The 27411-nt window shown below is 37.9% G+C and overlaps 1 protein-coding gene across 4 annotated transcripts in view; it reads left to right on the top strand.

The window, feature by feature from the left end:
* The window catches only part of DPY19L1 (dpy-19 like C-mannosyltransferase 1), a 108364-nt gene that overhangs the window by 3412 nt on the left and 77541 nt on the right, over positions 1-27411 (top strand). For all 4 annotated transcript variants that reach the window (XM_063815297.1, XM_063815296.1, XM_016957263.4 and 1 more), the window contains exons 2-6: positions 15477-15501; positions 16105-16192; positions 20176-20313; positions 22429-22549; positions 23321-23414. In XM_063815297.1, coding sequence (XP_063671367.1) covers positions 15477-15501; positions 16105-16192; positions 20176-20313; positions 22429-22549; positions 23321-23414 — 466 coding nt within the window. The remainder of the gene's footprint in view (positions 1-15476; positions 15502-16104; positions 16193-20175; positions 20314-22428; positions 22550-23320; positions 23415-27411) is intronic.

Genomic DNA, 27411 nt, shown 5'->3' with positions numbered 1-27411 from the left:
CCTGTGGTCAGTGGCAAGGGTACACCTGCTATAACCTGGTTCCTTATTGACAAGGCTTTGCAACCTCAGCATTGTGGCATTTTGGGTGGGATAATTTTTTTGTTGAGGGGGCTTTCCTGTGCACTGCAGGATTTTAGCAGCCTCCTTGGCCTCCACCTACTAGATGCCACTGGTATCTCCCCAGTAGTGACAACGAAAATGTCTCCAGATTTTGGCCATTGTACCCTGGGAGGCAAAATTGTGTCATTTGGGACCACAGCTTTTATTCTCTACAGCTTACGAGAACCTTGAAGCCCATATGGTAGGAAACACTTGCGACTTCTTAGAGGCAGAAGTGGTCAGAAACTGGGTGGAGGCAGAGAGTTGAATCTAGCTGTTGGGGACTAGAAGGGGGGAGCAATGTGGTGTGGTAGAAGCAGCATAGCCATATCAACACTGGCCTGCATTTGAATCCTGTTTCTGCATTCGAGCTGTTCTACACTCCTTTAATATTTCTCACCCTTAAAATGGGAATAATAAATGCTTTGTCTGATTATGGTAAAAAATAAATGAGATAATACATGTAAAATAGCACCGTAAGTTCATTCATAGTCAGTCATACCATATCATTGAGCGTCTACTAAGCCAGATGCTAGTTGGTGGGGTAAAATGTAGAATGAGACTCTGTCACCCCTACCTTCATGGAACTTACATTCTGGAAGGGGGGATGGTAAATAAATGAAAATAATTGCACATTGTGAATGAGTGCACTGCAGGAAAGAAACAAGCTGAGATAGAAAAAGAAATACCCACTTTAAGTAGGGTTAGGAAAGGTCTCTGGGGAGGTAGCCTTGAAGCTGAGACCGATAGAAAGAAAAGATGTCAGCTGAACAGAAGAGTATTGTGAATAGCATGCGCTAAAGGTAGGACAGAGCTTAGCATGTTGAAAGAAGAGAGGGTGGAGGTGCATCAGAGTGAGATGGGCATGGGCCAGATCTTGAAAAGGAGCTTGGGTTTTATTCTCAGTGCAACAGGAAGCCATTGAGGAATGCTCAACAGGAGGAGAGTGACATGATTAAATTTTTACTTTGAGAAATCTGCTCTTGGGAAAATGGGTGGTTGCACTACAAGGACAAAAGTGGAGAGACCCATGAGGAGGCTGTTCACGGACCTAGCAAGAGGGTTGCTGGCCTAGATGAAGGCGGTGGCTGTGGAGATGGAGAGAAATTGGTCAATTTGAGTTGTATTTTGGAGGTGAAAATGATAGGACTTATGAATTGGGCTTGGATTGAGGGAAAGGAAGGAGTTATGAATACTTTGTACATTTTTGGCTTCTCTAATTGGGTAAATAATGCTGGCATTCACCAAGATAGTGAAGACTAGGGATATGGATGAGGGAATGGGTTTGAAGGAAAAGGTCAAGAATTTCATCTTGGACATGTTACTTTTGGGACATTTGTGAGATGTCCAAGTAGAAATGCCAATCAGTGGTGGGATATGAGAGAAAAGGTCTGAGTGGAGATGTACTACAGGGAGTCATCAGCAAATAGGTGGTTTTCACATTAATGGTAATTGAATTTGTATTCCCATTGAACTTCTATTTCCATACTTAGGGGAACAATAGCATCTTATACTGATAGGGGGCTTACTCTTTGCCAGGCTTTGTTGGAAGTGCTTTAGATGAACTCATTTAACTGTTTACTCAGTCCTCACTCACCATGACACTATGATTACTGTGCTTGTTTTACCACGTGGGGGGAATCTGAGGCACAAAGATATTAAGTAACTTGTCCAAGGTCACCCCTAGAATGTAGAAGGGCCAGGATTTGACCCAGGCAATGTGTTTCCTAAGTTCATGCTCTTAACTAGTATGCTATATTTCATCTCCTCTAAGGGGACAGTACAGCAAAAGAAATGAAGCCCTAGAGTCCAATTCTGAGAAACCCTAACATTTTGTGCTCAATAAATGTTAGTTTTCTTGTTTCTTCCTTCCCCAGGAAAAAGAAGGAAAAGAGGGTCATATTTAGAGATACAGGAACAAGAAGTAGAAAGAGCATATTAGGGGTGGCATAAGGGCCAAGAAAAGCTAAGGAAGCATGAGGCACAGGGACACAGGCCATCTTGGTGTGCTTGCTTTCAAACAGACACGTAGACCCAACTGAGCACCAGCTGTGAGAGTGTGTTTATGTTAATTCATAGAGGTTATGCCAATGGGAATTTGGGATTTTAAAGAATTTCTTTAATGTTTACAGCCATTTTTTTTTCTTTCTAAAATAGACTTCTGGCTAACTCTAAAGAATGTTTATAATCACCTAAACATATTTTATTATTAACAGGTACAGTTAGAAGTTTTCTGAATATGTGATGCTCATTAGCATCCAAATAACAAATTTGATAAGTTTAGTTTATGTAAATATAAGCATATGTTATCTATTTGTGATTGATTTTTGGCCAATAATATGGCATCAATACTGAAAGCACATACAGTTTTATTTATGTACATATGGGTATTTGGATGTTGCTAATATTTGAACCGTGGCTGTTATGCATTGTAAATACTTATCCTATTAGGCTGTATTAATTTCTCTTAATGAGTGTGTTAGGTATATTAATGTTTCTTAAAGTTCATGCTAATGAGGCAAGTTGTTACTTAGTAACCCCGAGGGATTGGTTCAAGGACCTCCCTCCGATATCAAAATCTGCAGATTCTCAAGTGCCTAGTATAAAATGGCATAGTATTAGCCTATAACGTACACACATACTCCTGGATACTTTAAATCATGCCTAGATTACTTAGAATACCTAATAGAATGTAAATGTTACTTATATATTTGTTACACTGTATTGTTTAGGGAATAATATCTGCATGTGTTCAGTACAGATGGATTTTTTTCCCGCCTACTATTTTCAATCTGAGGTTGGTTGAATCTGCAGATGTGGAACTGACAGATATGGAGGACTGACTAAATCTACATTGTCATAGAGACCATAAACCTGTGTACATAGTTCCAAATGGGGTAGCTTTAGGCTTTATTATTCATATGTTTAATCCTAAATTCCTGTTTTGCTAGTTCTTTTGCCATCAGCTTGTACTTCAGCCAAACCATTGGGACATTACTCTTCCAGGGGAAGAAGCTGCTAGTTTTATTTAGTTACTGTTAGAACTGTTTAGTTATAATGGTTACTAGTCATCAAAGCTAGTAAAAATTACGTCTATATCTGGGTCTAGATGTTGTTTAATCTCATAAAGGGCAGTCTCATTTCATAGGGAAGATCAGTTCTCCATGGAGGACCTTTCATAATTCAGTCAAGAATCACTGAATATAAATACATTTAAAAAGCAGAATAATTTATTTTCAGAATACATAAATCTACAACTATTGTAGCATGATTTTGTGCTTTAATACTGCTTTCTATTTTCTCAGCATTCTCACTATTATTTTTTTCCTGAGAGCTCTTAATAGCTGTTTGTGTTTTTCTGGCATCTTTCTCCATATTTGTGGCTGATTGTCAGGTGTGTTTTTCAGCACGATCACTATCACATAAAGAATGTTTGGATGGCATTTTGTAATTTTAACTTTATTAAAGCAGCAATTGTTAACATAATAGCGTAGCTGTCACCAAGACCACTTACAGAAGTTCTAGTATGGTTTATTGTACTGATCATGAAAACGTGTGATTTTATCTACTAGTTTACAGTAGCACTAATTGTAAACACAGTTTATAAGTCACTTGACCAGTTACTTTTGAAAACTTGTTACCTAGACAAATTATTAGTTTAGGGAGATTGTTGTAATTGAGAAGAGCGAGGCTTTATTAATATTTTTAATACTAAAATTTGTCCAAAGTGCTACTACTCTGCCCTTTGGGCAAATACTTTTCCTATTTCCTAACAGTAATTACTACTTTTTATAATATAGCTTTTCAGTGTTGGAGTTGTCAACAGCAGAATCTTTTTCTGCGGGTTTTCATATTAATCATAAAGTTCTTATGTAATTGTTTTCCGCTAAGTTTAAAAAGTTGTTGTTGTTTTTTGAAAATGAGACCTTATTTCTCACTCTTTTCTCATCTTTCATATCCATGGGAATGTTATGAAAATGTAGAACTTAAAGGTTACCTCTTAGAATTTTGTTGGTGAGAAAACTAAAATAGGGCCAGGTGAATGGCCCAATGTAATTATTGAGTTCAGCAGGTGAAGTTTGGGATTGAAGTTGAGTTCTCTTGTCTTTGTTAATTACATCCGTGTAAAATTGTAGGTTTCAGATCTAAAGTCTAAGGCATCTGTCAAAGGCACATTAGTGGGAAGTTGACCTCATGTGTCCCAAGACCCTAGAGCTCTTTTGACAAGAGCTTTACTGGCTTCTGGTTATTTGGGGGAATCACTCTTTTATATCTTTATGGTCAACCTGTCAGTCTCTGGGGTTTTTTTATATGATTATTTTTGAAAACTATTTAATCTGAATTTTTTTGTGTTGGTTGGTTTGGCAATGATATAACAACACAGTAAAATAGTAAAAAACTGTCACAGTTTTCTTAGTCACTTAAAAGATAAGCAAGATTTGTGATACCCAGGGGAAGCTTGCAATTTGAGGGGAATGCATATCTTACCATTGGAATGGGTTATCAGTTAATGAACTTGTTAAATCTCTTGCTGAATATGATGGGGCCTGGACGTGTGTTGTAGGTGTGTGTGGTTCTCTTTTTACTCTAGTGGAGAGATGCAGATTCTACACTTTTTCCATTAGGTTTACTAAAGTTTTACAGCTTCCCTATGCATGCTCAGAAGCAGATCATATTATCTTGGTTGTGTATCTTATCTAGCCATTTGTTCTTAAAACAATAAAATGCACTTTTTTAATAAGAAAGTTACTTTATGAAAATTACTAATGTAGATTACTGTTTGATTTTGAAATGTTTGCGTCAGAGTCATTTGAATCAGAGCAAATCCATTTCGAATGGAGGCTGAGTAAAATAAGGCTGAGACCTACCAGGCTGCATTACCAGAAGGTTAGGCATCCTAAGTCACAGGATAAGATGGGAGGTCAGCAAAAGGTACAGGTCACAAAGACCCTGCTGATAAAACAGCATGCGGTAAAGAAGCCAGCCAAAACCCACTGAAACCAAAATGGCGATGAAAGTGACCTCTGTCATCCTCACTGCTCATTATACACTAACTGTAATACATTAGCATGCTAAAAGACATGTCCACCAGTGCCATGACAGTTTACAAATGCCATGGCAATGTCAGGAAGTTAGGCTATATGGTCTAAAAAGGGGAGGAACCCTCAGTTCCAGGAATTGTCCACCCCTTTTCCAGAAAACTCATGAATAATCCACCCCTTGTTTAGCATATAATCAAAAAATAACCATAAGTATGAGAATACTATAAGTATCCTTAGTCCAGCAGCCCAAACTGTTCTACCTATGGAGTAGCCATTCTTTATTCCTTTACTGAATGAACTTGCTTTGGACTCGCCCGGAATTCTTTCTTTTGCAAGATCTAAGAACTCTGTCTTGTAGTCTGGATCAGGACCCTTTTCTGGTAACATTTGTATTCATATTATGTGAGGATAAGACTTTTAAGGGAAATTAGAATTTATTGTCTTCAAAACACTTACGTTGAGTAGTTGTTGTATTAAGTATTGCCTAATTTAATATCTGTACATATATACATATTTAAAACACGTGAACATTTACTTAGTGTATTTCTCTGTTTAGAAGCCTAATTATATTCCGCTTTGGGATGGTGATATATACTTTCCATGCTCTCCTGTTTTCATATACTGTATTCACTTTAAAATAAATCGTTTTGTCCTTGATGCTCTTGTGATTTCTAAGGCATTTCCTCCTGTGTGCTAGTGCATCCTCTTCGTTGAATGTGCTTAACATCTTCGAGCCTGAGCTTGGAGTCAGAGAAACCCAGCTCTCCTCCAGGCCTTGCTGTATCCCAGTCATGTGCCCCTGAGCCTCATGGGAAAATAAGACCCATATCTGCCTCAAAGGCACCCCTGGATCATTTTTGCTTAATATGTGAAAGGGCTCTCTAAACTGCAACTGACAAACAGATGTTAGACATTTTCATTGTAATTAAGTTTTCTAATTTTTTCTTAACTGTTGGAAGGCACAGTTTTGCTTAATGCAAAATATATGGAGGAGATTCTGATTAACTAAAGTTGTCCTTAAAACCATCATCATGTAGACCACTGATTTCTAGATCTTACTAGGGGCAGTAGTTTCTTCAGATCATGACTGAATTTTATTTTTATTTATTTATTTTTTGAGACGGAGTTTTGCTCTTGTTGCCCAGGCTGGAGTGCAATGGTGCAATTTTGGCTCACTGCAACCTCCGCCTCCCAAGTTCAAGCGATTCTCCTGCCTCAGCCTCCCAAGTGGCTGGGATTACAGACATGTGCCACTATGCCCAACTAATTTTTTTTTTTTTTTTAGTAGAGACGGGGTTTCGCCATGTTGGCCGGGGATGGTTTCGAACCCCTGACCTCAGGTGATCCACCCGCCTCGACCTCCCAAAGTGCTGGGATTACAGGCGTGAGCCATGGAGCCCGGCCTTCATGACTGAATTTTAAAAGCAATCTTGCTTCTCACTTTGAAACTCAATATCTCTATTAATAGAGTACATTCCTTCTTTTCCAATTCAAAATAGATTTCTTTCCCTATTCAAAATAGAAAACAAATTAAAACTGCCAAACCTACCAAGGCTTTGTAGTTCGGGGAGCAGGAAAATCAAAATGAAAACAAAATTCTCAGAAAATAGCTGTGAAGTCCACCTGGGAGAGTACAAAGCCCAGCGTGTTAGTGATAACAGCTGTAGGTAGCTACTCAAGGTCGTTAAGTGCTAGGGATGGAGACAACCAAAGAGAAAACCCTCTTTTTTTTTTCTTTTTTTTCTTTGAGACGGAGTTTTGCTCTTGTTGCCCAGGCTGGAGTGCAATGGCGCAATCTCGGCTCACTGTAACCTCCACCTCCTGGATTCAAGCGATTCTTCTGCCCCAGCTTCCTGAGGATTGAGCAGCTTGGATTACAGGTGCTTGCCACCACACTCAGCTAAATTTTTTGTATTTTTAGTAGAGATGGGGTTTCATCATGTTGGCCAGGCTGTCTTGAACTCCTGACCTCAGGTATCCACCTGCCTCGGCCTCCCAAAGTGCTGGGATTACAGGCATGAGCCACCATGCCCGGCCAACCCCTCACTTTTATACTTGGTGAAAATGAGACTCTGAGAGGCTGAATAACTTGAAAGTCATCTAAAACCTAAGGAATAGTTCTTCTTAAGAATGACTTTCTTACGAGGGAAGTAAAAGAATTTGAGTTCTTTCCCTTTCTTAATCATTATTTTCAGCTATCACGTTTTGCCAACCTCTCCCTCAGCGTATCTTTTGAATTTACTAATATATTTCCCTTTTCCTTATAAAGCCCATTTCATCACTAGTCTCCAGGTCATCTTACTCCTGGATTGTTACTATATTCTTCTCATTGGACCTTCTGACATAATGACACTGCTTCTCAAAGTTTGGACTGTATAAAGTCACCCAAGAATGTGTTAAAAATGTAGATGTCCAAGCCCCAAGTGAGATCTATTGAATCAGGATCTCTGAGAGTGGGGGCCCAGAAATGCAGGCTTAACAAGCTCCTCCTAGGTGGGTTTTCTTTACCTTGGTTGCACAATCACCAACCCCCATGCCAGACATAGTAATGTGGAAAGCTCCCAGGTGATTCCAGTGTGCTGTCAGTGTTGAGACACTGCTCTTTAAAGTGTCTATGAATCACCTCAGGCATCTTGTTAAAATGTGGATTGGGAATCAGGAGGTCTGGAATGGGACCTGAGACTCTGCATTTCCAGCTACTCCCAGGTGATACAATTACTACTGGTTTCCAGGACACTGGGAGTAGCAAGAAGCTGATTCTCACATTACATTTTGTGAAGAACTACCTAGATTGTGCCCCAGTCATTCTCTGTACCAATGATAATCAACCTTGACTGTATGTCAGAAGCACTTATGAATATATATATAAAAAAAATCCTGGAGTTCAGATTTAGGGGCCCTGGATTTATACTCAGACACCTCTTATCTTTAGTGCCACTGATGATTCTAATGCAATACCAGAGTTCGGACCACTGTGGCTCTCTATTGCTGCATTATGATGTTGTCTCTGAAACTTGCTTGGTTTCTCTGTTGACCAAGGTCAGTGCTTCTCAACCTTCCACATAATGGCATGCAAAGAAAATGGTAATATTTGTGTGGCACAGTGGGGTAAATAGATGGTATCTTCAAAACCAGGAGGTTACTGGCCCCAGGGACTCTGGCTTTCTTATTCTTGGCACTTCCAGGCCTACTAGCTGGAAAAATCTGGCTCTTGCTGTTCTTGGAGTGCTGAAAGCCTGATGTACTGTGTATATAATGAGTGGACCTTCAGTAAATATTAGACATTATTATCATTCATATTCTATATCGTCAGTATAAGTGGTGGGAATTCTTTTATCCAAGTCCAATATCTGGCTGTATTGTATTTGTCTTTTCTGGCTGTTTGCCATAAATCCACACCTAAGTTATATCCATGTCTTGAGGCTGCTACTCCCACCACCCCCGCACCCACATCTTCTTAACCATCTTAGTAAACCGTGCCCTAAGGTCATTCCTGATCTGCCTTCTCAGGTTTCTTATAGTTCTTAGACTTTATGCCATCTGCTTGAGTGCTTAATGTGTTCTCTTATTATTTTATGTACCTAAATCTTATCTCTCAAAAGATTTTATCTTTAAGGGCAAAGATATTGGCTATGTTTCTTTAATGTTTTTGGTTCCTAGGAAAACGTGTTGTGCATCTAATAGGCATTTAGATACTTGTTGGCTTTGAAGCTACACAAAGCAATCCACACAAAAATCTAGGCACTAGGAGGAGGAAGAAGCTGAGCTTGTGGGATCTGTGACTGCTTTCTCTTTCTCAAGCTGGATCCTAAAGAATGTCTTTTCATTTGTTTGCTATACAGAAACTGGGCTTTGATTCCAGGTACTTTAATTGTATTGTATATATAAAAATAGATATTTACCTTCATGTAATGGGAATGCTTCAAATAATTTGGATTGTTGAGAAAGTATCTTTATGTGTTAAGATTTTTGTTTAATTGAGTGCATTCTATAATTTATCTTATATGGTTGTAGTTAATAGTAATGTAACCGTTTAACTCAGCGAAGTGCCAGGCATGATACTAGGTAGTGTAAAGATGAATTATACACAGACTCAGCCTTGAGGCCGTTGCATTCTAGCAGAGGAAACTGGTATGTGTGTAACTAGCTATTTAGGTGCTGTAATCGTGGTATTATAGCTAGGATAGCTGGATAAGCAATACAAAATGCCACATTTGAAGTCTTTTGATTTTGAAGGACAAATTACAGATTTTTAAGGCAGGAAGAAAGGCACAGAATCATTAAAGCACTTGGGGTTTTAGGGGATTGTTGCCCAGTGCATCTAGAATGAAGGGTGTGTGGTGGGATTGACTGGAAATAGGCCAGTGTGGGCTACATGTTGTGTGTAATGGGAAGTCATGGGGCTTTTCAAGCAAGGGGATGTGATGCTTAGAGGTGTATGTTTCGAAATTGACTTCACCCCCTAGGATGGATTGTACTTGTGGGGCAGGGAAACCAATACTGATGACTTCAGCTTCCGGAAAGAAACTTTAAAACTCAAAACGAACCCTTGTAACAGTGAGAAATGGCTAGTAATGTTAGGAAGGGATTGGAAATAGAACTTGTCAAGCTTGATTTGAAAACTTTATCCAGATAGATTTAAGGAGTGTCCTTAACTTCTTTTTATGTCATTTTGTCACTCGAGGGTTAGTAATGCCAAAAGTCTTTAGCGTGCTTTAGGTACAGATGAACCTCAATTTAGGAATAGGTTGAATTTTTAAGTTTTCACTTACTCAACATGATAATGTGTATCATTTTGGACTTAGAATACATTTCTTCGGCCGGGTGCGGTGGCTCATGCCTGTCATCCCAGCACTTTGGGAGGCTGAGGCGGGCGGATCACAAGGCCAGGAGATCGATACTATCCTGGTTAGCACGGTGAAACCCCGTCTCTACTAAAAAATACAAAAAATTAGCCGGGTGTGGTGGCAGGTGCCTGCAGTCCCAGCTACTCAGGAGGCTGAGGCAGGAGAATGGCATGAACCCGGGAGGCGGAGCTTGCAGTGAGCCGAGATCGAGTCACTGTACTCCAGCCTGGGTGACAGAGCAAGACCCTGTCTCAAAAAAAAAAAAAAAAAAAAAAAAGAAAAGAAAAGAAAAAGAATTTATTTCTTCATATAAATATTGTTACAAGACAAGGTCCTTAAATGCCCAGCATAGAGAAGGAGGCAGCTCTGTCACAGTGGAAGGAGCTCAGGCTGGGAATTAGGACACCTGGGTTCAACCATCTCTAGCCACTTACCAGCTATGTGCCTTGGAGGGAATAGCCTCTTAGAAGCCCATTCTTTCATTTGTAAAATGCTGATAAATACTCACAAGGTTATTGTGAAAATCAAGTTTGTGAAGGTGCTTTATGAATTTTAAGTCAAATACTATTTATGAAGTGCATGTATAAGAGGAAAAAAAAGTAATTTTTTTAACTTCTGGATGGGAACATTGATTTGTGGTCAGGAACACACCTTGGTGACTGCAGTTGTGGGAGAGCAGCCTGCAGGTTACAGAGAGGCACATGGAGAAGCCCACCCTGGCCTCATGGCGCCCTCACACCTTGGGGAGGAGAAAGAGAAAGGACAGTGAGTCTCAAACTTTAGCTTGCCTTAGACTCAACTGGGGAATCTTAAAATTACAGATCCCAGCATTCGTACTTCCCAGTGACCCTCAGGACGGCGTCTAGGAAGGGCCCTGGCTTGGGGTAACCGGGAGGGGAAGGGGTAAGAGCAGGTGGGGGCCCGGGTGCTGGTGGGAGACGGAATGAGGTTTGGGGACTTGGAGGATGGTTTGTTCAGTGTCTTCGTCCTTTCCTCCTGCCCTGCTCTCTACCGGCCAGACATGGGGGCCTGGGGTGGGAGAACTCCCCTCCCCACTTGCCCAGGACACTAGATATGCTGGGAAGAACGATGGCTTCCAGGGAGCTGGGGCAGGAAGGAAATGGCCACAGGGAGCAGGCCGGCTGGGGACAGGGAAACCTTTCCGAGGGGAGTGTCCGCCCAGCCGCCAGCACCAAGGCGTCCGGGACCGGGACCTGGGACCCGTGCCCCACTGCGAGAGGGCAGGGAGTGGCTGCCTGTAGACCAGGTGTCTAATCTGCACAAAGTAAATGGGGGCTCCATTGGTGAAAAAGGATGATGTGTGTGTGTGTGCGTGTGTGTGTATCAAAATATATTCAATTGAGGTTATTAGGACATGATTTTGGATTATTTCATTCCTCCCCTTAATTATATTGAGCTTAATTCAGCAAACACTTGAGCATGCTCAGCTTTGTGCTAATAAGTACTGTAGTAAAGTTTGGTAAATGTTGTTTCTACCCTCAGGGAGTTACAATCTGTTTTGTTTAAACAAGAGTCTAGTAACAGGAGATGAATAATTTTCAGTAGAGTCCTCTCAAATCCCGTAAGACTGAAAATTGATATAATGTGTCATATAGTCTGGTGAAAATTTTCTTTAATCAGAAAGAGTTAATGCAGCATCCTAGAGAGTCTAATTTAGCTTTAGGTTGTAGGTAATTTCTGTGCTTCCAGCAAAATTATGAACCTTACAAAATTCTTAGCCATAAGGATTGTGATTTTTTGAATTAGATTACACAGCAAACCTTTCCTTGAACACCTTTTTCTTATAGAATAGGTTTGGATTTTTTAAAAATATATTTTATGTTCTGATTTTTTAAAATGCCGTATTTATCTTGGTTCCTTAGAATGTAAAAAAAATGGCATATGTGTTTAAGTGGAAATAAATGGATTATCAATTTTGTTACACTCTCAAAAACGTCAATAAACACTGGAATAAACAGAGAAAATCATTTAAAATATTATTTTTTTGTAGGCAAGAAGGCTAGAAAAGCTCTTTAGGGGTGCCTTCAGAAGTTTTTGTCATTTTCCGTTTTTATTCTTAAATTATATGCTCACAACTCAGTATTTGCTTTACTGGGACTTTCATGTTCAAGTGACATACATATGTGTAATGTATTTCAATTTTTAAGTAAAATATATCTCCAAATTTTATATAAAATTAATAGCCTCTATAAAATATACTTCCTATATCAACAGATGAATTGCAGCATTTTTTCTTTTATATTTAAGATTAAAAAAGTAAGAAGGAGGGGAGAGTAGGAATACTTTAGGGTAAGTAGGCCTAGGCTTTTGTTTCATCTGTTCCATCCTCTTTCTACAACAGCCATGCAGTGCAGGGCAGAATTCCTGAGTCCAGCCTCCCTTACTGGGTTTACTTGGTGTGCATTCTTATGCAAGTTACTCAACTACTCTGTGCCTCAACTTCTAGTCTGTATACTGTGGAAATATTTGTACATATGACATAAGGTAGTTGTGAGGATTTATCTGGCTAGTACAAGTAAAGTACTTATAAAGTGTTGGGTGTGTAATAAGCATTCAAGTGTTAGCTCCATTGCTCTCATCATTGTTACTGAGTTGAAATGAAAAAAAGGAATTCAAAACATTGGGCAGATGATGAATGGACCCTGGAGACTGTGAAAGAGTGTCAGGAACTCCAAGTGTTGTCCTTGTGTATTGTCTAAAAGGCACCAGAGGCCTCTGGCACCTCCCATCCTTATTCTGAGAAAGCAAGGTATTTTAAGGACACAGAGGGATGATGACCTTGATAAATCCTAGTTAGCACTCCAGAATTGTGAAGGTCAAAGGCCAACTTAATGGCATAATAGGAAATGCATTGCTGTTAAAGTCAGCAGAAATCAAGAATGCCCCCTTTGGAAGGCAGCTATGCTCACCACTATACCACCAACGCCAAGAGTGCCCCCATTTACCAGAATTGTTTAGTAATATTCTAGAAGTTTATTGTTTTTGTCAGGAAGAAGAAACTAATAGTAAAATTATAAAACAGGAACAAAATTATTATATGTAAATAATATTGTTTAAAATGAAGAATTAGGGCCGGGTGTGGTGGCTCATGCCTGTAATCCCAGCACTTTGGGAGGCTGAGGCGGGCAGATCACCTGAGGTCAGCAGTTTGAGACAAGCCTGGCCAACATGACCAAACCTTATCTCTCCTGAAAATACAAAAATTAGCCAGGCATGGTGGCATTTACCTGTAATCCCAGCTACTCGGGAGGCTGAGACAGGAGAATCGCTTGAAACCAGGAGGCGGAGGTTGCAGTGAGCCAAGATCATGCCACTGCACTCCAGCCTGGGTGACAGAGCAAGACTCCTCAAAAATAAAATAAAATGCAATAAAATGGAGAACTGAAGATAAGTTTAAAAAACTATATGAATTAACAGTTTAGTAAATGAACCAAAAATAAATACATTGCAAAATAAATACTCTTCAAAAATAAATGCCTTAACAATATCCAATAATGTATAATAAAAAACATTTTATGAATATTAGCAGGAAAAAAATGTTTAACTCCCAGGAGAAACTTCATAAGAAATGCATATGTTAACAATACCTGTAGAATTTTCTCAAGGACTATCAAAAAACAGTTTGAACAATTGAAGATATATGTTATGTATATATACACATACCTATATATACAACATATGTATATACCCACACCACATTTATGGATATGAAGACTCTATATTGTAAACATGTAAATTCTTCCCAAATTAATTTTATAAGTGAAAATCCAATTATAACCTCAGAGTGATTACCAAAGTAGAAGCATGGCAAGTCTTCAGTATGATAAAAGTTGCATTTACATTCAATGGGAGAAAAATAATTTATTCAGAAAATGATAGTTGAATCATTGTGAAAATAAAGACCAAATTTTATTATGTTAGGATTATTATTATTTTTTTTCTTTAGAGACAGGGTCTTGTTGTGTCATCCAGGCTAGAGTACAGTGGTGTGATCATAGCTGACTGCAACCTCAACCTCTTGGGCTCAAGCGATCCTCCCAGCTCAGCCTTCCTGAGTAGCTGGGACAATAGGCTCGTGCTTTGTAAAGACCTGATCTTGCTGTGTTACCCAGCCTAGATTTAAACTCCTGTCCTCAGCTGATCCCCCTACTTCCTCCAGCCGAGTAGCTGGGATTATAGTCATGAGCCTGGCAGATAAAGTTTTTAAAGACAGAAACTAAAAGGAAGCAAATGGTAGATTTGTTAATAAGAAAAAAATTTAAAATTTCAAAAGATCAATATATCTTATTAAAAAAAGTCAAATGACAAACTAAGTTAGATATTTGTAACTTCAATTATCTAGAAGTAACCATTCGTATTTCCAAGGCAAAATGGATTTTTAAATGAAAAAATATAACTGACTTTAAGAATAAAACAATAAGATCTAATCTATTTGGTTTTCATTTTTCTTTCCTTCTCTTCCTCCTTATTCTTCCTTCCTCCTCTCTTCTTCCTTCTTTCCTCTTCCTTCTCCTCCTCTTCTTCCTTCTTCTTCTTTCTTTTTCCTTCTTCTTCCTCCTACTTCTTCTTTTTCTCTTTCTTTTTTTTTTTTTTTTTGAGAAACAGAGTCTCAGTATGTTGCCCAGGCTAGAGAGCAGTGGCTGTTAACAGTCATAGTCATAGCACACTGCTGCAGCCTTGAATTCCTGGGCTCGAGATGCTGCTGCCTCTGCTTCCCCAGTAATGGATACTGCAGGCATGTGCCACTGTATCTGGCCTGGGTTTCATTTCTAGGAGTATTTTCATAGTTTGATTCCTTAGTTAAGAGTTATTTAATCAGAAGCCTGCCATCAGCTGTATCTTGTGAGATAAGAAAATTGAATGGTGTCTTCCAGGTTCATCTTAGTATGTTCTTTCTGCTTGGACAGATAGCAAGGTATTGATTTTCATATGAGACTGATTTTATTACTAGCTTGTTTTCTCTCTCTTACCTTTTCTTCTCCTTTACTCGTTTCATTTTAAATTTGTTTAAAGACACGGGTTAATATTTGTTATAAAATTTCAGGCATTGCAGCAGTATATCAGAAGTGGTAGTTCCCTTTTTTCTTCCACCCCCAATCCTGTACCCCTCAGCCACCATATTTCTTTATTCTAAGTTATCCTTACCTGTTGATTCCATTCCTCTCTCAGTTCTATTAGCAATAGTTTCTATCTAATGGTTTCTGTCTATTAGCGGATATTAGGCCCTCATATATTTTGTTGAATGAGTGAGTGAGTGAAAATGGTGGCTGTATGCTTAATTCCCTTATGAGCTAGTCAATCACAATTTTAAACGTAGCCCTGGGACGTAGCCCTGGGACTTTTTTGAAGACCCAGTATTCTTTTTTACACATTTCAATATTTGACATGCTTTATCTTTGAAATGGCTTTTCTGTAAGATGAACATGTTTATGCTAAAATTCTAATTTAAATTTCTTTTTTCTTACAGCTGTTTTTGCAGCAGTGTTGCACTGGTAAGATTGTTTTTTTCTCCTGTGGTACTTTATGCAGACGTTTATAACGTGCTAAAGCTATTTCCCATACATTTAAAGGAATAATTTCAGCATGATCAGTATGAATATATATTACATGTAACACAATAGTCTGAAAAACTAGTTTAATTGATAAATCAGGGTCAGAATAATATAATTGTTTAATAAAAAAGAGATTCATTGTTAAAGAGGCTATATTTGAGACTCCACTCTACATTAATATGTTCATGGTGAGAGAAAGATTAATTTATTTAATCTTCTAGATAGAAATATGAATTTCATTAGATGTTTCTGAAATGGTAACCCAATGACATTTACAGTTTAATCTATACTTTTATTGTACTTCACTTAAAATATTCTGGTTCATTTTAATTTTAAAATCTAATTTGATTTTTTATAGAGGGAAATTTTAGTATAAATGCAGTACATACTGAGTGAAAAAAATATAGATACTATTGTATTTGAGTGTTATTACAAAATTATCTGCAAGTTAACTGATACTTTTATTTTTGCTTTTAGCTTACTTTAAAAAATTAATACTTAGAGTGTAAGTTTTAACACTATTGCTTTGTTTTGTTTTTCCAGGAGCCATATAACACACCTCTTTGAAAATGACCGTCATTTTTCTCACCTCTCAACATTGGAAAGGGAGATGGCTTTTCGCACTGAAATGGTTAGTTTTTATTTGGGATTTCATCATAGTACTTTAGGAATTTAAAAACATTTAATATTTTTAAAATATTTTCCAAAGTAGAAAGAGTAGATGCTCCAGCTTCTACAGCTGACAGCCACAGCCAGTTTTCCTTCATCTACACCCCCACTCACTATGTCTTTTTTATTTTTTATTTTTATTTATTAATTTTTTTTCGAGACGGAGTCTCGCTCTGTCGCCCAGACTGGAGTGCAGTGGCTCCATCTCGGCTCACTGCAAGCTGCACCTCCCAGGTTCACGCCATTCTCCCGCCTCAGCCTGCTGAGTAGCTGGGACTACAGGTGCCTGCCACCATGCCCGGCTAATTTTGTTTTTGTATTTTTAGTAGAGACGGGGTTTCATCGTGTTAGCCAGGATGGTCTCGATCTCCTGACCTCGTGATCTGCCTGCCTTGGCCTCCCAAAGTGCTGGGATTACAGGCGTGAGCCACCGTGCCCGGCCAACTATCTCTTTTTAAAGGGAATCCCAGACATTATATCATTTCATGCTTTCATACTTTCATAAGTGTCTCTAAAGATAAGACTTTGTTTTAACTATGGCACAAAACCATGGCACAAGACATACTGGAAAACATTTAACAATATCCTTAATATAATCAAATGGAAATCAGTATTTAAATGCCCTGTTTGGCACTTAAAAAAAAAAACAAAAAAACAGTTGATGTGTTTGAATAGGATCCAAACAGTGCCTACACATTGCACTTAGTTGATGTGTATCTTAAGTCTTTTAATATGTGAATTTCTTTACCTGTTTTTGTTTTGTTTTCCTGCTATTTGTTTGTTGAGAAATCCAGCTGATTTGTCCTATAGAATTACCCACAATAATCCGCATTCTTCAATTATGTTCCTGTATCCCAAGTTTCCTGAACATTTATGGATCAGAAGATTTGACTTATTTTCTGGCAGGAATACTTCCTAGGTGGTGCTGTATACTTCTATTGTATCAGGCCAAGAGGCACATCATATCTGGTTGTCTCACTTTCTGTGATGTTAAGATTGATCACTGGCTTTAGGTATTGTGATGCTGATTCCTCCTATAGCCTAGCCATCAGCCTAGGTTAGTTATTTCATTATCCTTCTCAAACTGTGGTACCTAGTCTATCACTTTTTTCTTTGCACTTATTAGCTATAATTCTTCTATTAAGAACTTTCACACAATACCTTTTGATTTCTCCCTGAGGTATATCATAGAGGAAAGTCAGAAAGATGCTTTATTCTTTCTTTTTATTTACTAATATTCAGAAAAATGAGTAGCTTCCCTAGCATCTTCTAGTAGTGATCAATGGAGTACCTTCTTTTGGAGTATCATTATGATATGATGGATTTTAACATATTTTGTAAACTTTCCTGTCTTTAGCTATTAAAGCCCTTGCACCTCTCCTTGTTTGCCCTTGATGTGACCTCACTAGTATCCATGGCTTCCTTACTTTCAGGTGCTACAAGACATTTTCTTCTCAGACCTGGCATCAGCCAGTTTTCCCATGAGCCACCATTTCTGTCAGTGGCAGATGCTCATTGCTACTAGATTGGCCATTGTATTTTGGCCTTTTTACTGAAGAGAATTAGGCTACAAAAATTTTTTTAAAGAGAAAAGAAATCATGAATTTATATTAATTTTTTAAATGGAAACAAGATTAGATTTTTTTTTACTTATTTGATACTAATCTTTTAGTTTGAGAATCTTGGTTTCAAATTATTGATTTGTTAGGAATAAAAGTACCAAAGGTATAATTAAAAATGTGATTACTGAAAAGAGTTTAAGATTTTCTTGCAGTTCGCTTCTTCACAGGGCAACCCCCAGAATTGGGGCTCAGCCCAGGAGGCCATGTGGGTTCTTGGCTTTGGGCAGGAAGGAATTCAAGAATGCTCCAACAGAGTAAAGTGAAAAGAAGTTTACCTTAAGAAAGTAAAGGGATGAAAGGGTGGCTGCTCCACAGGCAGAGCAGCTGTGAGGGCTGCTGGTTGATTGTTTTTAAGGTTATCTCTTCATCATATGATAAACAAGAGGTGGATTATTCATGAGTATTTTGGGAACAGGGAGGGGAATTCCTGGAACTGAGGATTCCTCCCTCTTTCAGACCATACAGGGTATCTTCCAGAGGTTGCTATGGCATATGTAAACTGTCATGCTGCTGGTGGGAGTTTCCTTTAGTATGCTAATGTATTATAATGAGCACTAAGGATGACCAGAAATCACTTTAGTTGCCATCTTGGTTTTGGCAGGTTTTGGCTGGCTTCTTTACCGCATCCTGTGTTATCAGCAGGGTCTTTGTGACCTGTAACTTGTGAAACCAGTCCTGCCAAGTTCCTGGGCTCCATTTTAACCTTAGGATATAGTCCACTAGGGATATACAGTAAAATTACAATATCTTAATGTTATTTGAAATCTTCTTCCAAGTTGATAAATAGTTCATTCCTTTCTTTCATTTTTATTTTGATATTTAGGGATTTTTAAATTTTTGTTTTATAATTAAACATATGTTTCCAAAATCAAACCTACAAAAGAAGGAAGGTATAGTTTCCTAGGGCTGTCATAAAGAAGTGCAACAAGCTAGGTGGCTTAAAACAGCAGAAATATATTCTCTCACAGTTCCAGAGACTAGCAGTGGGACATTAAGGTGTTGACGGGCATCTTGTCTCTGAAGGCTGGAGGGGAGAGTCCTTCCTTGCCTCTTCTCAGCCTCTGGTGGTTGCTGGCCGTCCTTGGAATTCCTTGGCATGCTGATGCCTCACCCCAGTCTCTGACCCATCTTCACATGGCCTTTTCCCCTGTGTGCCTGTAGCTTTGAGGCCAATTATTCCTCTTTATGTAGGTACATCAGTTGTGTTGGGTTTAGAGTCCACCTTAATCCAATATGACCTCATCTTAACTTGATCACGTCTGCAAGAATCCCATTTCCAAATAAGATCACTCCACAGGGTCTGGTGGACATGAAATTTTAGGGGACACTATCCAAATCAGTACACAAGGAAACATAATTTTAAAAATAGTGGTATCAGAGCCGATACATCAGAGTATCAAGACCATTTTTTTCTTTTTCAATAAGTTTCTGGATAGGCATATCTCTTTTGTATTTGTGAGTCTTAAACCCAGTTTAAACTTTGGCAGCTACTGGTACTGGCTACCAGGGCAGCTCCAGGGAAAACTGAAGATGCAAATACAAGACGTAGATTTATCTTGTGTTTCTGTCTTCCCTCATACTGCCACTTAGACTCTCAGTTAGGCTTCTAGTATTTTCTTGTTTTTTTTTTTGTCTCACATATTATTTCACCCTTGCTATCTTTCCAAAGTAGTATGCCAAGCTAAAAACTGTCTCTTTTCTTCAAAAGAGGACCACTCCCCACCCTCATCCCCAGTCCCGCAGGGTTCTTACCTTATGCTGACTTGATAGGAGGGAAAATAATCTGTAAAATTAGGTGGCACCTGAGTGAAATTCATATGTAATAATACGTCAGTGTGTAGCCTTCTCAACACATTTGCATTTTTGCATGTAAATCCGGAGGAAAATGACTGATAGTGTCATTTTGGGGATTAAAATAAGCAGTTAGAGGAGTATTTTTGGCTTGAGATTTCTTGGTTCGTGATAAATTTTAGTTCCATAATAAACCACTCACTCTATTCATAAGATAGCATTTTCTAAGAGTGATATTAGTATAAGTAATAGGATTTTCTAAGTTGAAGTATGCTGAGTCGTATTATTTTTTAAATGCTGAAACTTTTTGAAGCTATTTTGCATTCAGTTATTTCAATTAAGATGCATTTATGTGAAAATACATAGTTTTTTCACAACTTTAGGATTTATCAGTGATCAGAAACCTGTGAAATTCATTGTATTAATAGCTATTACTTAATTGCTTTGTTTTTCAAAAACAGTGTATTTACTTAGAAGTGGCATCATAATTATGTACCTTTTATTATTTTAATTGAGCATATCTTTATTTCAGGGACTATATTATTCCTATTTCAAGACTATTGTGGAAGCACCCTCATTTTTGAATGGAGTATGGATGATTATGAATGATAAACTGACTGAATACCCGCTTGTCATTAATACATTAAAAAGATTCAATCTTTACCCTGAGGTAAGGTACTTGTTCCAATTGTGATTTTTCACTTTTGTAAAAACTTTTTTGTATTAAACGCTGATTCTAAATCTAAGATATAATTCAATATATTAAATTGTATTTAATTTTTTAAAAGAAAATATGTATCTTGGGGAGGAATATGTAAAAAAGATCATTACTGATTTTGAGGAGGGGGCTTTAATTCTGTGGGGAACTGTTGTTGTGACTGCATTGTTTAGAAAATACAAAAACTAGATTTGGTGTGTTTACAGGGATTATACCAAGGGAGCGCTGTTACTTTTACATGTCATTTGTTAAATGTTTTCTTCCCTTTCCTCATTTAATTGAGTGCACTTTCTTGAGTGGGAGTGGAGGGAAGGTGAGCCCAATCCAGCAAGTGGAGATGACATTTGGCCTCTCCTTTATCCTCCTTGCAAAACTATAAATTTGTTGATGTGGAACTCTAGTTCAATAGAATATATATTTTAATGATTTTGTCAGAAGGCTTTCCAGATAGATATTGAACTATCCACCAGCAGTGTTTTTGAAACTACTTATTTACCTGCATCTTTGTTAATTAGATAGACAAATTGGTCACGTGATGTATTTCATTCATTGATTTTATATATATATATCAGTGTTCTCTATATATGTATATATAACACACATACATATATATAATGCATTTTTACTTTTAAAAATAATTGCCAATTCATGCCTTTTATCTATATTTCTATTAAAATTTTATAAGTTCATTTATTATATACTGGATATTAACATAATGCTATATAATGAAACATTTTCCCCAGTTGTTTGCCCTTTAGCTTTGTGTATGATGTCTATGTATTTTTTTCTATACAGAAATATATCTTTGAATCTTTTTTGTCTTTTATACATACATGTAAAAAACTTCATTTTTATAATCATAGTTTTTTTTAATTTACATTTTTAATTTATCTGGAATTGGTTTTGATGCATAGTGTGGGGTAGGAATCTAACCTTGAATTGTTTTTTGAAAATGTATTGTGTGTAACCTAACACTGATGAGGTGTCCATCCTCTCTCCACCGATTTGAAGTAAGCTTTTTTCTTTATATGCAAAATTATTATACATACATGCTTGCACGTGTTTCTGGATTTTGTGCTCAGTATTGCCTTAGGTTGAGGTCCTGGAAAGTGGACTTTGAGATGGAGATTTGCATGCAGGAAGTAGTCGAGGGAGTGTCCTTAGGGCCAACACCTGAAGGGGGATGAATGAAGCAGAATGAGGTAGGAGGAAGAGGAGAGCTTTGATACAGTCACTGTGAAGGCCTCATCCAGTCCCTGGGCAGCTCTGGATCTGGGATGGCTTTGCAGAGTTGTCCTACCTTGTGAGAAGGGCCCCTGGCCTTGATGTCTTTCCCTATTGACTAGTCGGTCATCGGATGCAGATTGCCCTTGGGTAGGGGATGTCACCTTGAGTGAATTTACTTTCTTCAGCCATGGGCAGTTCCCATGGAGGGACACAGCTTCAAGCTTTCAGGCACCAGTCTTCTAACCAGCTGGAGGAATGAGTGCCTCAGCCCGGAAGAGGGAATCTGGGGTGGCTTGCCACCGCTTGTACCATGGTTATTGATCTGTCTAGTCATTCTTGTGCCAGTATCACACTATTTTAATTATTAAAAGTGGTAAGACTTAATATCTGTTAAAACATTCCCTTTAATTTTCTTGTTAGTTTTCTAGATACATTTTAGACACTTGGAATTTTGACCGGAATTATTTTATGTTTATGAATTAATTTGAGGGAGAATTCATGTCTTAAATAATTCGGTCTATTCCAGTAGACCCAGTATCTTTTACTTGTGCAAATCTTCTTTTGTGTCTCTAAGTAGAGTTGTAGAGCTTTTGAAAAACATAAATTTAGCACTTTTTTTTGGCCCATATTTTGTCCTTACCCATGGATGAACAATTGAAAACTGACCAGTGAAGAATCTGCCTAGGAGATTCTGAGCCTCGTTTTACTAGATTTAAAGGGAGCCAAGTGGATGGTATGGAAAGGGAAAATATGGCAATTGTCACAATATCTCAAAAGTATTCTAGTAATGAAAATTGTTCAGTATATTTTCTTAAGATGCCTCTGTATTTTTTAAAATAGGTAATTTTGGCCAGTTGGTACCGGATTTATACCAAAATAATGGACTTGATTGGTATTCAAACCAAGATATGTTGGACGGTTACCAGAGGAGAAGGACTCAGTCCTATTGAAAGCTGTGAAGGTAAGTTTCTTTCTGTAATATTGTCCAGTTATCTGTTGTAACATAATAAACTTATCCAGCATAATAAACTTACACTGTAAACTTAGTGGTATAAACAACACCCATTTTATTATGCATATATAGATTCTGCAAGTCCAGAATTTGGGCAGGCTTTAGCGGGGCTGGTTTATGTCCATGATTTCAGGGACCTCTGCTACTAAGACTCAAATGTCTGGGAAGGCTGGAATTAACTGAGAGGCTACATTGCTCACATTTTGGCTCCTGGGCATGGAGGACTGTGAGGCTGAGCTCAACTGGAACTCTCAGCTGGGACACCTGAGAGCTGTGGCCTTTCGGGGTGACTTGGGCTTTTTGAAAGCAAAGTACCTCAGAGTAGTAGTAAGGCTTTTCCTATGGCAGCTGAAGGCTCCAAGCAGGACACTGTATGACCTCTTATGACCTAGCCTCAGAAGTCACATAGTGTTGCTTCTGCCATACTCTGTTGAAAGAGTCACAAGCCCACTGAAACTCAAAAATGGGGGCTATAGACCCCATACCTCCAGAGGAGGCGTATCAGTGAATTTGCAGCCCTGTTTTAAAACCATCATTGCTAATTACCCTGATCTCATCTATGTTCTGCAGTAGTGTTGTGTTTTCATGTGGGAACCAAGGCAACTATTTAATATATCTGGCAACCATTTTCAAAATGAACACAATTTAATATAAATTGCTAGACACGTAAGGTAATTTGGGTTAATGTGATTAGAACATATGTTTTGTTTATTTTTAAAGGATTGGGAGATCCTGCTTGCTTTTATGTTGCTGTAATTTTTATTTTAAATGGACTAATGATGGCATTATTCTTCATATATGGCACATATTTAAGGTAAGAATATTTTAGTATGTGTTTATAAGATATACTAAAATAAAATAGTTGATTAGTTAATAGTTAATCATTGATTATAGTTCAGTTTTATGAAAATATCCTAAAATATCTTATTATCATAAAATCATTATTTGCATGATTTCACCACTGCCATGGCCCATCACACTTAAGATAGTTTTAGAGATGTAAATAGAATTGGGAATACTTGATAAATTTAATTACTTTTTTTTCTGAGACAGGGTCTCACTCTGTCACCCAGGCTGGAGTGCAGTAGTGTGATCTCTGCTCACTGCAACCTCCGCCTCCTGGGTTCAAGCGATCCTCCCACTTCAGCCTCCTGAGTAGCTGGGACTATAGGTGCATGCCACCAAACTCAGCTAATTTTTTTGTATTTTTTGTAGAGACAGGGTTTGCTATGTTGCCCAGACTAGTCTCAACTTCCTGGGCTTGAGTGATCTGCCCATCTCAGCCTCCCAAAGTGCTGGGATTACAGGCATGAGCCACAGTGCCTGGCATAAATTTTAAATATTCATAGGCATTTGAACATAAGCAATATATATTCCATATATTGTTATGGAATATCTAATATATTGTTATGGAACAGTATATTCCATTTGCTGTATGTACGTGTATACGTGTGTGTACTGAGATGTGTGAAGTGTTCTTACTGTAGTTTTGGTGTAAAAAAAGTCTGTAGACTACTGCTTAAGGTAGCATGAGGGAGCAGCTTTTACCTTAGAGCATTTGGGTCTTTCTAGATGGCTGTCTGTGGTTCTTCTTCCAATGTCAGTGGCTGTAGATTGTTTCAGCTCCATCCAGTATATATTGTTTACATAAAATATAAGGGAAAAGACCACTCATTATCAAATGATATTAATAGCTCTTTATTAATGTTAAAGTAGAAGTATCTTCTATGTAATATTTAGAAGTGTCTTCTGTACAATATTTAGTATCTGACCTGATTTACTTTACGGTTGAGCAGCATTCCTAAAACTAAAAGACTAATTTTTTAAGGCTTTTTATGTTTACCTCTTATTTTTTTGCCAATTTATTATACTGTATATATGTTTGAAGTATTTTACCTTGAGATTATCTTTAGAATTTTCTTCCTTGCTGCTTATTGATTCTTTGTAGTACAGAATTATGAGAATTGTATATGATTTTCAATTTGGGATAATGAGTTTGAATTTGCTATTATCCCATTATCTCCTTTCCTTTGGAAGTGTGGCATTTTCAGTTTAGTACCTCAAAGATGTGTTGAGTTTCTAGCCCACCATTTGAGTATCTAGCAGTTACTTGATAAGCATTTGTCAAAAGAGGAAGCTGTTAGAAGATCAATGTAAAATATATTTGCATATAGATTTAAGACACTTTGATGTTACTATTTCTGACTTAGGTCTAAGAAAATTCTTTTGTTTAATTGGGGAGACTAAAATAAAAATGCATGATTAAAAGATGATTGTGAAAGATTTTGTTTTTGAAACAAGACGCAGGGAAATAAGTTAAACCAAAAGAATATGGTAATGAGAAAAGGAGGCTGACTTGAGGGAAAGTGGGCCTGTGTGCTTGCATCGTAATGAGCCAGAGGGAGAGAAACTTGGTGTGGTGTCTGTTCATTTTGCTGAGTACTGCCCATCTGTCTATGGGTAGCTTTATTACATTTGGGAGATTAGATTTTACATCAGAGAAGTTAAAATATGAAACATGGCATTACTGCTAAGCTGCTAATCTGCACTTATGCTACCCTTTTTTTAAAAAAATATGGGGTCTTGCTATATTGTTGCCCAGGCTGGAGTCTAGTGACTATTCACAGATGTGGTCACAGTTCACTATAGCCTCAAGCCACTGGCTTCAAGCAGTCCTCCTGCCTCAGCCTCCCAAGTAGCTGGAACTACAAGTGTGTGCCACCATGCCTGGCTACTTTTTTAATTGAAAGAATAATTTGTAAACATCCGTTAAAGAAAGCATTCACATTTTCTTGTAATGCTTGTTATAACTGTTTTTTCAAAGGCAGAAGGCACAACATCTACTGAAGAGAATAAAAGTTTCTGGTTTTGGTTGAGGGGTTTTTGGTGGTTTTGGTCCTGACCTGACCTAACCCTGTGGTGCCTGGTAGACAGTTTTTTGTCTACATGGGAGATGCATATTCAGTTGTTCAGTCAACACACACTATTCATACCAAGTAGTTTCTTAAAACTCTGGGCTCTGAGAGCATGGGAGTGCAGCAGGGTGTGTGTGAATGGAAGATAGACAGGAAGGAAAAATTAAGTGCTTAGAACTTCAGAGGCAGGAGAAATTTGTTCTGCATGGAGGGGCTACTTTAGTGTGACCTTGTAGAATCAGAGGTATTTGAATAGGTGGAAATAAACCATGAAGGTAAAAGCATACCAGGGAGAGACAAAGGCCAAAATCTAGTGTGTGGAAAGCAGGTAATAAGCAGATCAGTTTTGCTGAGATGCATGTTCTTCAGGGAGTGTTGTGGAGGATTCAGATTGGAACAGTGGTTGTGCTGGATGATGAAAGGCCTTGGTAACTGACTGGGTTGAAACTTATTCCAAAGCAAGTGAAATAAATACAAAAATTGACCAGTATAAGAACAGGATTCAAGCTGAAGTATGATCTCATAGAACACTTGACTTTCCCCAGTCCCCAAAGTCAAGCAGTGACTACTTCAGCACAGTGTTTGTCAAATTGCAGGGCATCACTTATTAGAGAGTTTTAAAATTGATTCAGTGGGTTGAGCCCATTTCATTTTAGATGAAGAAAAAAGAAACGCTGCAAAGTAAATAATATCATATACCACACTAATAAGGATAGATACTATTTAGAGAAACTTCTATTTGCTATATATATATATACACACACACACACACCACACGTGTGTGTGCTGAGTTGTGTAAAGTCTTCTTACTGTAGTTTTGGTGTAAAAAAGTCTGTAGACTACTGCTTAAGGTAGTAGGCTTAAGTCTTAAGGCATGAGGGCAGCTTTTACCTTAAGAGCATTTGGGTCTTTCCAGATGGCTGTCTCTGGTTCCTCCAGTGTCAGTGGCTATAGCTTGTTTCACTCTGCCCACTTGACTGCTTTGTGCTTTAGCTGGCCCCTTCTGTGTTACCCAACTCTTGGACCCCATGGTGGTCTGCACTAGCAGCACATGTTTTCATTTTTCCAGCTTTCCTTTTGTGTTTGTGGGCTTTTTCTTAACCCGGAACCATCTCTTTAGCTCTATTCAAAGGCATCGTTAACTGAAGGTTCTTTCCAAAATTGATCCTGATGTATATTATTTTGAATAGAGTCTCTTATCACTTCTTTTCTATCAGTGTTTTTCATTGCATTTTTGTATGTTTTTTGACCTGAAGTACATTTAGAGGTTTCAAATTACTAGTTAGTTCTTAATGTTTTCTTCCTTGATGGTTAGTCACCCTTGTAATTTTATGAAAGGGATAAAGCTGCAGACTTCTTAAAATATGGGTTAAAAATAAAGAGGAGGGTATCTAAAGTTGTTTTTAGGATTAAAAAAATAAATTGTATTATGTACTGAGAAATAAAAGTTGAGATTTGTCTAGCAGGTTAGAAATTTGCAGGCAGATTGACTGTGACATTTTAAATTCAGAAGTATATTTGTTTTGAAATAATATACATATAAGTTTTTAGAAGCCAGGTAAGCCAGTCCATTTCACCAGAAATGGAAGAAGGGAAAATAGAAAACAGGCAAATGGTGAATGGAGCCAGGCTGCCAAGCTCTAACTTGAGGAGATGAAGTGAGATCTGTTTTGCAAACACAGCCTACTCATGGTATAATTCTTTTTCTGGAATTCTCAGTATTTTAGTATTTTTTTTTAAATACTCATTGTTAATTATTTTTTGAAGCTGTATTGATTTATACTTACGTTATGTATTTCATAAGATACCCTGATATTTCTTAGCCACAGACTAACAGTTTCTGAAGGCCAGTTTCTTAAGACCCAGTGTGTGGAAATCTCTGTTCTGCAAGTAAGA

This window comes from Pan troglodytes, chromosome 6, assembly GCF_028858775.2.
Source record: "Pan troglodytes isolate AG18354 chromosome 6, NHGRI_mPanTro3-v2.0_pri, whole genome shotgun sequence".
NCBI classification, from domain to species: domain Eukaryota; kingdom Metazoa; phylum Chordata; class Mammalia; order Primates; family Hominidae; genus Pan; species Pan troglodytes.
Note: the sequence above shows the minus strand (reverse complement) of the source record. Positions and strands in the feature narration are given on the sequence as shown.